Source organism: Etheostoma cragini, chromosome 2, assembly GCF_013103735.1.
Source record: "Etheostoma cragini isolate CJK2018 chromosome 2, CSU_Ecrag_1.0, whole genome shotgun sequence".
NCBI lineage: Eukaryota > Metazoa > Chordata > Actinopteri > Perciformes > Percidae > Etheostoma > Etheostoma cragini.
The window spans coordinates 29,643,085-29,654,949 of record NC_048408.1 but is presented as its reverse complement, the minus strand read 5'-3'; the positions used below and the strand labels follow the sequence as shown (position 1 = coordinate 29,654,949).

The 11,865-nt window shown below is 41.5% G+C and overlaps 1 protein-coding gene across 1 annotated transcript in view; it reads right to left on the bottom strand.

Annotated features, from left to right (window-relative positions):
• The window catches only part of xpo1a (exportin 1 (CRM1 homolog, yeast) a), a 27,928-nt gene that overhangs the window by 5,499 nt on the left and 10,564 nt on the right, over positions 1–11,865 (bottom strand). Inside the window, exons 11-21 of the mRNA XM_034900771.1 lie at positions 9,988–10,146; positions 7,614–7,796; positions 6,839–6,977; positions 5,950–6,131; positions 5,547–5,703; positions 4,541–4,704; positions 3,407–3,541; positions 3,102–3,285; positions 2,751–2,857; positions 754–948; positions 456–624 (exon numbers count right to left, since the gene is read on the bottom strand). Of these exons, the coding sequence (XP_034756662.1) occupies positions 456–624; positions 754–948; positions 2,751–2,857; positions 3,102–3,285; positions 3,407–3,541; positions 4,541–4,704; positions 5,547–5,703; positions 5,950–6,131; positions 6,839–6,977; positions 7,614–7,796; positions 9,988–10,146 (1,774 nt within the window). The remainder of the gene's footprint in view (positions 1–455; positions 625–753; positions 949–2,750; positions 2,858–3,101; positions 3,286–3,406; positions 3,542–4,540; positions 4,705–5,546; positions 5,704–5,949; positions 6,132–6,838; positions 6,978–7,613; positions 7,797–9,987; positions 10,147–11,865) is intronic.

Here is an 11,865-nt window from a genome sequence, read left to right as displayed (position 1 = left end):
AGACTATGTAACACCATCACTAACAGGGACGTTGTAGAGCGTCCTCTGGTGGAAAGACTATGCAACACCATCACTAACGGGGACGTTGTAGAGCGTCCTCTGGTGGACAGACTATGCAATGCCATCACTAACAGGGACGATGTAGAGCGTCCTCTGGTGGACAGACTATGTAACACCATCACTAACAGGGACGTTATTGAGCGTCCACTGGTGGACAGACTATCCAACGCCATCACTAACAGGGACGTTGTAGAGCGTCCTCTGGTGGAAAAATAAAAATAATGTTATTAGTCGGTTTTCTTTTGACTTATTACAGGTTCCAACTTGCAGTATCATTAACAGTTAAATCTTTCAGCTGTCCGGGAAGAATTCTTTATTTCCTCAAAACCTTTTCACGACCATTGGGAACTAAATAACTTGTCAGTATTTGTGTTTGAGTTGATGGTGGTTCAGACCTGTGTCGGCGACATTCCTCATGGTGTGCTTGAAGGCCCAGATGATGGAGTCCAGGATGAGTTTGAACTGCGCCGGGGCGATGGACAGGAAGGCTGGGAAGCACTGGGACGTGGCGGCTTGGAGGAGGTAGAAGAAATGGGTTCTGTGTTCGGGGAATTCCTCAAAGTCCTGACGGCACAGGAGGAGAACAAAAAGAAGTTTAAAGTCTGTAAAACCTTTATACTCTTATATCATATGTGCATTGTTTTCTGAGCAATTTCAACAGGTGTGGGGCGTGACTAAATGACCCAAACCGACCTTGTTGATCATGTTCAAAGTGCACTCGAAGACGGCATCGAAGATCTTGGGGATTTCTCCCGTGATGTGGACTCCCAGCTTGTTGACGATGGTTGCCATGGTGCTGAGGACCTCGGGCTCCCGGGCAGCCGGGACGTTCCTCTGATAGTCGATGAGCACCGCCTCCAGCAGGGGGGGCACAAAGTTCTCAGCCACCTGGAGAACAAAAGAGACGAGACTCGAGATTGGGTTCATGAGATCGACCAATGAAGAAATAGGGCTGGAAAAATAGTCCTTTATTCAATCAAACGTCACAAAATAAAAACTGAGCACTGAAAAGGTTTTGCCACAAACTTAAATCACTGGCTTCCCTTCTGTGTAACTATATAACTTAGTGTAACTGCATTACTTAGTGTAACTGTATAACTTAGTGTAACTGCATTACTTAGTGTAACTACATAACAGTCTAACTATAGCTTACAGTGTAACTACATAACAGTGTAACTATAACTTACAGTGTAACTACATAACAGTGTAACTATAGCTTACAGTGTAACTACATAACAGTGTAACTATAACTTACAGTGTAACTGCATAACAGTCTAACTATAACTTACAGTGTAACTGCATAACAGTGTAATTATAACTTACAGTGTAACTACATAACAGTGTAACTATAACTTACAGTGTAACTGTGTAACAGTGTAACTGCATAACCTACAGTGTAACTGTATAACAGTGTAACTATAACTTACAGTGTAACTGTGTAACAGTGTAACTGCATAACCTACAGTGTAACTGTATAACAGTTTAACTGTGTACTAACAGTGTAACATATAACTAACTGTATAACAGTGTAACTGTATACCTAACAGTCTAACAGTGTAACTGTATAATAGTGTAACTGTATAACTAACAGTCTAACAGTGTAACTGTATAACAGTGTAACTGTATAACTAACAGTGTAACTGTATAACAGTGTAACTGTATAACAGTGTAACTGTATAACTAACAGTGTAACTGTATAACAGTGTAACTGTATAACTAACAGTCTAACAGTGTAACTGTATAACTAACTGTATAACAGTGTAACTGTATATCTAACAGTCTAACAGTGTAACATATAACTAACTGTATAACAGTGTAACTGTATATCTAACAGTCTAACAGTGTAACATATAACTAACTGTATAATAGTGTAACTGTATAACTAACTGTATAATAGTGTAACTGTATAACTAACAGTCTAACAGTGTAACTGTATAACTAACCGTGTTACTGCATGACTTACAGCGTAACTAACAGTGTAACTGTTATTTTAATGTATGATTTAGCATAACTAAGCGTTTCCTGGCAGTAGTTGAGACCGTTGACACCACATGTTTTGTACGTGAATTTTGTAATTGTAACCTACACTACACAGAGAGAAATTAGGCTTATTTTACAATTTGTTCACAATAATTACGTTCTAAAGCACACAAATTACAATCCAACACTCAATGGATGATTTTTGAGAAGACAGACGCTCTTTGCTCTTTTTTGTTACATAAATTGCAGCGGTAACCAAGTAAGTGGGCTACTCTAGCATTGATTTATGACCATTATGAGAAGACTGGAGAACATTTCTCTCGGTTTATTATCTGTAAAAGCAAAGTTTGTTTTTCTGTCCGCTTCCCGACTCATTTTAACAGTAAGAGAGTAACAGTGACCGGCACTCCAATATAATAAACATGACTTTAGTGTTTACAAGCTGGTCCCAGTAAGCGTTACAGTGCAGGTCATAGAACTGAAAATAAGTTTTAATTTGAGCTTTTAATTCTAAACATTATGGCCCTTGGGTTTCAGAAGAAACTGGGCATGCTTCCATAATTGTTGGCTGAATGAATACAGACGATGCTTTGTGTGCAAAAAACTAAGAAAAAAATAGTCATTACAACTCCGATTTAAATATGACATACAGTACATTTAAAAAAACAATCTTCCATTACAGTAGGAAGAACAAAGACAGTGTGGCTCACCATCTGAGGGTCGTTGGAGCGGCTGACCCAGCCAGAGATCAGCTTCAATGTCTCTCTCTTTACTGTCCTCATACTCCTGATCAGAGGCTGTTTGGTCACCATCTCACCTGTATGAAGGAAAATGTTATATGAATCGGCAATAACAGATTTTTTTTGGGCTAATCAGGGGCAGTGGAAACATGTTGTGAACACAACATCCACATATCATGATTTAGCTTGATATAGTGAACTTTTTTTGTCTCAACAAACTCTTTTTAGCATCACCAAACTGTCAGTTTTGATTGATTGAGAGACCCTAATGGCAAAAAAAAAATGACATATTCCCACACACACACACACACACAAACTAACCGTTGGTCTGGACAGCTGAGGAGATGTTTTCACTCAGACACTTGTAGACGTTGAGCATGTCCAGATAAATCCGTCCCAGCTGAACAACAAAGGGGTGACCGACAGCTTTACAGGCTCTGACGTTTGTCTTCAGGATGCTGCCCAGCTGACGCACCGTCTCCGCGTCCTTCAGGATGTCCACGTTCTGCAGCAGAGAGTCCACAATTTAGCACAAGGCGCAATTTTTAACAATAGTTGGTGTCATATGACACCGTTTGAGGCACTAAAGACACATCAATGGATTATAATCGACCCGTCGTCCTCACCTTGGTGGCCTGCTGGATGATGCTGTCCCACACCTGGTTAGGCAGCAGCATGTACTTCTCTATCAGAAGCTCCTGGACGGCCTGGTCAGTCTGAGCGCCAATCATGTAGCCAACGGCCTCGTAAAACGTGTGGACCTGCAGAGACCAGGAGCAGGGTTTTTTAGTTTCCCTTTTTATAAAACTCTCTATTTGTACTTTTTTAGTTATCACATCAAACAATCGTAGTCTTTGTTTTACAAACAACCATAAAAAAACAATCCTAACCATAGAAGGACAAAGACAGATTAAACCCAAAATGAACAAACCCCGGACGGACAAAAGATTTTAAAAAAGTGCATCTGACCAGGTAAACTGTGTACGACTGACCAGGTAAACTGTGTACGACTGACCAGGTAAACTGTGTACGACTGACCAGGTAAACTGTGCAGGACTGACCAGGTAAACTGTGTACGACTGACCAGGTAAACTGTGTACGACTGACCAGGTAAACTGTGTACGACTGACCAGGTAAACTGTGCACGACTGACCAGGTAAACTTTGCAGGACTGACCAGGTAAACTGTGCAGGACTGACCAGGTAAACTGTGCAGGACTGACCAGGTAAACTGTGCAGGACTGACCAGGTAAACTGTGCAGGCCTGACCAGGTAAACTGTGCAGGACTGACCAGGTAAACTGTGTACGACTGACCAGGTAAACTGTGCAGGCCTGACCAGGTAAATTGTGCAGGACTGACCAGGTAAATTGTGCAGGACTGACCAGGTAAATTGTGCAGGACTGACCAGGTAAACTGTGCAGGACTGACCAGGTAAATTGTTCACATAAGTTATCAGAGGGTCTCAGGTTTTGTAGAATCTGTCGATGGACCCGTTGAGGGTACATCTGATTTTTTCCCCTTTGTTTTCCTTTTCATCCCAACCATTAGGTTTATCTTTGTCAACTGTTTTTGTCAAACATTTAATACATATTTTAAGTATGTTAGAGGTTGAAGTGATGTAACTTTACGAGCGCCAGAGTTTATACAACTCTTTCGAAGAAACATGTGACTGCCAACAAGGAATACTAATAGTACTAAAATGAGTAATGACAACTAAAACTGTGCCATTGCAGACCGAAGGTCCAGAGAAAGGACCGACCTGCTGTGGCTGCAGGTCACAGATGATGGTGTTGATATTGTTGAGGATCTCGTCGATGAAGGGCATCACCTCGCCCACCTGGACCTGGACAAAATGACGCCGGCACTTCTGGGCGATCTTGATGAAGGTGTCGCACGCCATGTCCTGCACACCGTCGTGAGTCTCTGTGTGACGAAGAGGAAATAAAACACAGTAACAATGCGTAAGCATTACTTACAACTCAAGAAGCAACGTCACCCGAAGTCCAGTTCAGAGCAAAGATTTATCACGAGGATGGAGAGTGAGATACTTGCTACAGTTGCATTTCTAATTCGGATGGATTGGCAAAACTGATTTTTTATTTCTCTGATTCCCGGCTTTGTTCTCTTCAGTCACTCTCTAGTTTGCTAGACCATAAAAACTTGCTCACGGGCCCAAAACGCTCCCATTTTGACCGTAGAAATAACATGGATCGGGTGCTTGTGTTCCCATATAAAGAGGCTTAGTCCTCGACGCAGTGGCTGTGGGTTCAACTCCGACCTGCGGCCTTTTCACTCATTCCTCCCCCTCTCTCCTCCTTTTCATGTCTAAGCTGTTGTGTCAAAAATAAGAAAATAAAGGCCTAAAAACTTTACCAGCGTACGTTCCTATTGGCTGTTGAAACAGCTGCCGTCCCTTCCGTTCTAATACCAGCCTCTGGCGACTTGACAAGCTAAGTCGCAGGTGGCAGCCGGTTTGAGTCAAGCGGAGACGGGCCGGTTCAAACCGGCAACTTCTCCCTAACAACATTTCAAAATGCGTTTGTCTCGTGTTGCATATTGTGTGTTGAACTGGGTTTTAAGGAAATACAAATTCCGACTCTACAGGTCTGTGTCTAAACAACATAATCACACATCACAATGGCAACAAGATTCAAACCTGAGAAGTAGTAAGTTTTAAGAAAGAACCAGAGGAGTTTTAATTCAAAGATGTGGGCAAAAAGCTTAGGTCTGTTCTGTGCTGAGGATCTGGTCTTGTCTTGTCTTACCGTGCATGAACTCAAACAGCTTGTTGACGACGGTCTTGAGGAACTTCCAGTGGGCTCGGAGGAAGCGAGGATACTGGCCCACGATGTACATGATGTTGGACGCTATGATGGCCTTGTTGTCCTTTCCTCTTTTCTGCTCACACAGTCCAAGCAGGTCCTGAGTACATAACACACACAATCCACAAAATGTTCAACACACACCAGATGCAGCGTCTATGACTGGTTGGGAGACATGTTTCATTACACAGAAAACAATGAGAATTGATTGAAATAAATGCTTCTGTCACGCAGTCCAGCTGCAGGTCTCACTCACCAGCGTCAATGCAACATGGCTAAGTAATGTCTGCCTGTAGAGGGATGCTGCTTAATGCCGATATAATCTAATATCGTCTGTGTGTCCCACCTTGATGACCGTGACCAGGAACCTCTTCTCGTCCTCTTCGTGCATCGCCCCGCTGATGGAGCCGATGGCCCAGCAGAGCATGTTCAGGTTCCTCCACGACCACTCGGTGCCGTTCACCTGGCTGTGGAGCTTCTCCGTCATGATGCGTTCAGTGTCGGCGTAGTCCAGATGGGTCAGATACACTGCAGACACACAGAGAGAGAGACGGAGGAGACATGGTGGGGAGGTATCGATGCAATAACTCAGCAACGGATCATTTCAGCTTACTTGTTCTATGTTGACAGGACTAACTTTCTTGGCAGCCATTAAAGAAACGGTGTAAGAAAATGCATACGGCCCCCGGGGAAGCACAAATATAAGAGGATCTGGTACAGGCTGACTCTGTGGGAAAAATCCCAACTGAAACAAGCATTAGCGCTAGCTTTAAAGTCAAAACATGACAGCTTAGTGCCAGACGCATGTCCAATATATCTACTGTGGGTGAGAGGGAAGTTGCCTGCTTAAAGTCAAAAGATGATATACACATACGTGCATTTTCCTTGTGTAGATAGCAAGTTGTAGGAAGATTTCTGACTAGTTCCTGCAGTACACTGTTGCGCTCTGCGTGGAACAAAGTTGCAGGTGGGAAACTCGGGTCGAGTGTGTGCACACACACATTTCTTTTCTCGGGGAACTTTCGTGTGTGTTGTCGAGGAAGTATAATAAGAACCGTATGCACGGTCTTTTGTGGTTTTTAAGTTTCTTTCATTTATTTCAACAAAGATTTGTTGTTAACAATAAAGCATGATCAGCAAACGGGTAAAGGTGCACACCTAAAACCATTCACAGAAAGAACTGGTAGGTCGTAATTTGTGTATCTAAAAACCGCCACAAACGTGCACTAACTTACCGAGAGTCTCCCTCATGTTCTTGTAAAGGTTAATGGCGTCTGTGTCCTTCATGAACTCCCTGACCACCTCGCCCTGGTCGTTCTCCACCACCAGCACCTCCTCCGGTTTGGCCATGCGGCTCACCATCAGCAAACGCACCTGCAAGACAGGAGGAGGGATAAGCTGGATGTGAGAGTCTGAGGCGGCACCTGTAGACAGATGTTCCTCATGAAAAGCATATTTAACCCTTGTGTTGTCTTCCTGTCAAAATTGAAAATCAACACTTTTGACACTTTTTATCGCTGTTTTAAACTTTTTTCTTAAGTTTTTGTCCCTTTTTTTTAACACTTCTTTCAAAGTTTGTAACTTTTGACGTTTTCAACAATGCGTAACACTAACTTATTAATTATAGTTTTACAGTTATTTTTGGAATTTATGGTCAATAAACCAAATTTTTAGGAAATTATGCCTAATGTTTGAGTTAGAAAAACAGAAATTAGGAATTATCGAGACTAAAATTAAAGGAATGGATGTTGATGATAATCACAGACTGGAATATGTCAACTTTTACTCAATACTATTTCAAAAACACTTCCATTTGTTTTACAATGCTATAAAATTCAATGTTATTTTGGTTGGTTACAATTGGGGAATTAAAAAGAACATTGATATAGGACAACAGGTCAATTTGACCCGAGGACAACATGAGTGTTATTGCACTTTGGCTGACAGGCCTCCCAGTCTATAGGGGTAAAGGTTGTCTGCTAGGTCATCATGTGCGGTTATGCTGCTTACCTGGGAGAGTACAGGTAGGTACAGGTGTCTGCGTGGTGGGACGTCAGACAGCAGCGGGGTGCTGGAGGTGGAGAAAGGACTCTCCCTGTAGAGCTCTGCCGCCAGGTGGTTCCAGTACTCCAGACAGATCTTAAAGATCTCCGTCTCCTCCACCTCGGACACCAGCAGCATGTAGTGCAGGGCCTGGGGGGCAGAGTGGGGTCATTAGTCAGTCTTGCTAAACCGAGAACAAAGCATTTACTTCTGTTTCCAAGAGGATCATCCAGCTAAAATCCCCGATGTTTGTCGGGGTCTCCCGCGGTGACCCCAGACTTTTTTCAGTGTTAAACATCTGGGTTAAACATATAAACTACAAACTACTTACTGCAAGGTATGTCACGGCACAGTATACATTTAGAAAGTTGTTTTTTGGTTCAGTTTCTTACTTAAGTGTCTTTTCTAGAAAGTCGCTGATTGGGCAGCCTTCACGGTAATTTAATATTGTAAATCTCTTATTTACACGAGTAATTAGTTTAACATTTTCTTCTATTTGAGATGGGTTTACAGTTAAAAATACACCCAGTTTTGCACTATCACTGTGTCTAATTATAAGACTAATTTGTTTACAACTTACAGAAAGACTCAACTGTTTTTTCCACATCCTTATACTCAATAGAAACTATTTGCCCATCTTTATTATCTGTGTGTACATTGAAAGCCGTGCTAAATAAAGAAATGTCTCGTTTGTGCACACACAGTTGGTACATGAAGCGGATTCTGAAAATAACATCTCCATGCACATCTGTTTGATTCCGGTTTTATTTTAACTTCTTGGCTACATCTGTATGATGTAATACACGGAAGGCGACGGATGACTGAACAGTCGCTTCTTATATCTGCCGTCTCGTCTCGTCAGCCTCCTCCTGAAACATCACGTCTGAGTAAGTACTCTTCTACAAGTGGACAAACAGCCACGGGAAAGGCGGTCCTTCCCACTGTAATTGGTCCCAAATGTATGTCATTACAGACGTGTAATCAGGACAACACAAGCAAGGAAAGACGGGAGAGAGCGAGGGAGAGAGCGAGGCAGGAAAAGCCGTCAGGGGGGGGGGGGAGTCTCTGTTCAACAACTCGAAAAGCAGTGGCGGAAATACAGAGACGCCTCCGGTTTGTTTAGTCAACCAGACACCAGGAACCATTTAAGTTCACCTGTCCACACGATACACCTATCTTAGAACTAGGGCTGCACGATATTGACAAAATGTGATGATTATGAATATTGCGATATTGATATTTCAATATTTTTAAACATGTAAAATTACAAAAGTGACGGGAAAAGGCTTCAAATAAATTCATAACAAATTAAACAGGTTCTTACAACACAAGGTTTATTTCAATAGAATGGTACAACATGAATGAATGAATAGATAAATAAGGACGTCTACAGAATAGGACATGTTGTACTGGTTGGACAGTATAATATATATACTGTATGTATATATACTGTATATAGAGAAAGAATAGGACATGTACTGGTTGGACAGTATCATATATATACTGTATGTATATATACTGTATATAGAGAAAGAATAGGACATGTACTGGTTGGACAGTATAATATATATACTGTATGTATACATACTGTATATGGAGAAAGAATTGGACATGTAATGGTTGGACAGTATAATATATATACTATATAGAGAGAAAGACTAGGACATGTTGTACTGGTTGGACAGTATCATATATATACTGTATGTATATATACTGTATATAGAGAAAGAATAGGAGATGTAATGGTTGGACAGTATAATATATATACTGTATGTATATATACTGTATATAGAGAAAGAATAGGACATGTACTGGTTGGACAGTATAATATAGATACTGTATGTATATATACTGTATATAGAGAAAGAATAGATGTAATGGTTGGACAGTATAATATAGATACTGTATGTATATATACTGTATATAGAGAAAGAATAGGACATGTACTGGTTGGACAGTATAATATATGTACTGTATGTATATATACTGTATATAGAGAAAGAATAGGACATGTAATGGTTGGACAGTATAATATATGTACTGTATGTATATATACTGTATATAGAGAAAGAATAGGACATGTACTGGTCGGACAGTATAAAATATATAATATATAAATATAACTTTTCTTTCTCTTCTCTGATTCGTTCTGTTTTGTCGTCTCTATTTCTTCACTTCACACCGTAACTCTGTTGAAACAGCAGCGCTCCAAAAAATATCGCACCCTTTTTGGGACACTTTCGACATATTGCGATTATGATATTGAGTCAACATGTCTTGCACCCCTAATTAGAGCAGTGAAAAGGGCCCTTTCTGTGACTAGGTGTGTCGTCCGGCCTACCTCCATGAGCGTCTCCCGCAGGTTGGACCTCTTCTCGACGAGCTGGCCGTGTTCCTTGAGGAAGGTGCAGAGGAACAGGCTGAGGTTCTGGATGAAGTTCTGCTCGTCGTCCTTCCCGTTGGCGTAGGCCACTCGGATGTTCGTGTTCAAAGGAAGCATCTGACCAGACGACAGAACATTAAATCAAAACACACTCACCTTCATTTATTTACACTACGTTTTGTTTTTACTTGATTTGACATAATTGCATCCGGGGGTGTGTTTTGCTTTGAGGACGTTGCATTTACTGTAAATAGGCTGAAGTCTTAAACCACGGAGCCATGAGACCACCCAAGGAACCCGCTATGTGTAAAACTAGATCTAAAAACTAACAAAGCCACCACGCAAACACCATCACATGAGGAAACCGCGGAGGTGGGGTTAAAGGCTTTAGGAACGCTGGTAGGTGAAACATGAGTTTTAGTCAAAATACACGTTGCAAAGTCAAGGATGAACTTTAACACTCACTCAAGATCTGAAGCGTTTTAACTTCAGAGTGATGCTTCTTTTAAGCAAGAGTGTATACGAATATATATTTTTATTTATTTTTAACGCTCCTCAAGGTCATTGTTGTCCAACCTGGAGGCTGGGATCTCGCTAATGGGGTTGAGATCAAATTAATTAAAAGAAGAAAGAAAAACTGTTCAAAAAGTGCTACAACAACAAAACGTGTTGTTTTTGTGTGTGTCCACACACACACACACACACACACACACACACACACACAACACAGACAACTTCCTCTGTGATAAATCTCGTGCAGAGGGATTATTTCCCTCTTACCCTGTCGCCATGACAGCGGCTTCAGGCAAGTGGAGCTGTTGACATCCACCTGGTGTTTACATGCTAATATGAGGCCTGATCTGTAATGTGAATCTGGAAGTAACGTTACCCTGAACAGAGTCTCAGAGGAGCCAAATCAGCTCAAATCTTTAACAAGCAACTCGTTTCCTTTGGCTTTTTTCACATTTTTATCACTTTATATTGTGCATTTGTTAGGACTGCAAAGATGTATTTATTAGTGGTCAAAACAAGACATTTGAGGACGTCATTTTGGTATTTTTGGAAACTCTGATCCACATTTTCCACCATATTCTGACATTTCATAAATCCATTCATCCAAAAAATAAATACTGAAATAATCCTCAATTGCAGCCCTAGCATTTTTTGCACTTTGTCTCTTTACTTTTTCTTTTATTCCCTCTTCCTTACATCATGTAAAGAACTCATGTTTTGAAAAGAGCTAAATAATGAATGTTTATACGTTTTCTAAAGGCAAAATTTCAGCCTGTGCGGACAAACTTGCTTTGGTGGTTGTCCGCTGAGTTTGGTAAAACTATTCTTAATCTGGGGACCCATTAGTTAATATGACAGGCGATCTGTAAGAGCATCCTCTCTAAAGGTGCGTCAGCAACCACACCTGTGCCAGCTGTTTGGGTCCTTACAGTAAACTGTCCCTGAGAAACCTTTCCCTCCGCGCTGCCTGAAGGTCCCAAACTCAAACTGTAAATGTGAGCTTCTCTGAGCGAACAAAGACAAAGTGTTCCACTCGTGCTTTCTGTTTTTGGAAATTGGCCCTACATCTTTCGACCGTGCTGTCCCATCAGAAGTGATGCAGACACAAACTCTTATTTGTGTCTACTTGTAATAACAGCGAACAAACAGAAAACTGCTCACACTGCCTGACAATGGAGTGTGTGTGTGGGTGTGTGCAACAAAAGGCTGACAGCAAGTCTGAGAGTGTGTGCTGCGTGTGCTTGAGTGTGTGTGTGTGCTTGAGTGTGTGTGTGTGCTCGAGTGTGTGTGTGCTTGAGTGTGTGTGTGCTCAAGTGTGTGTGT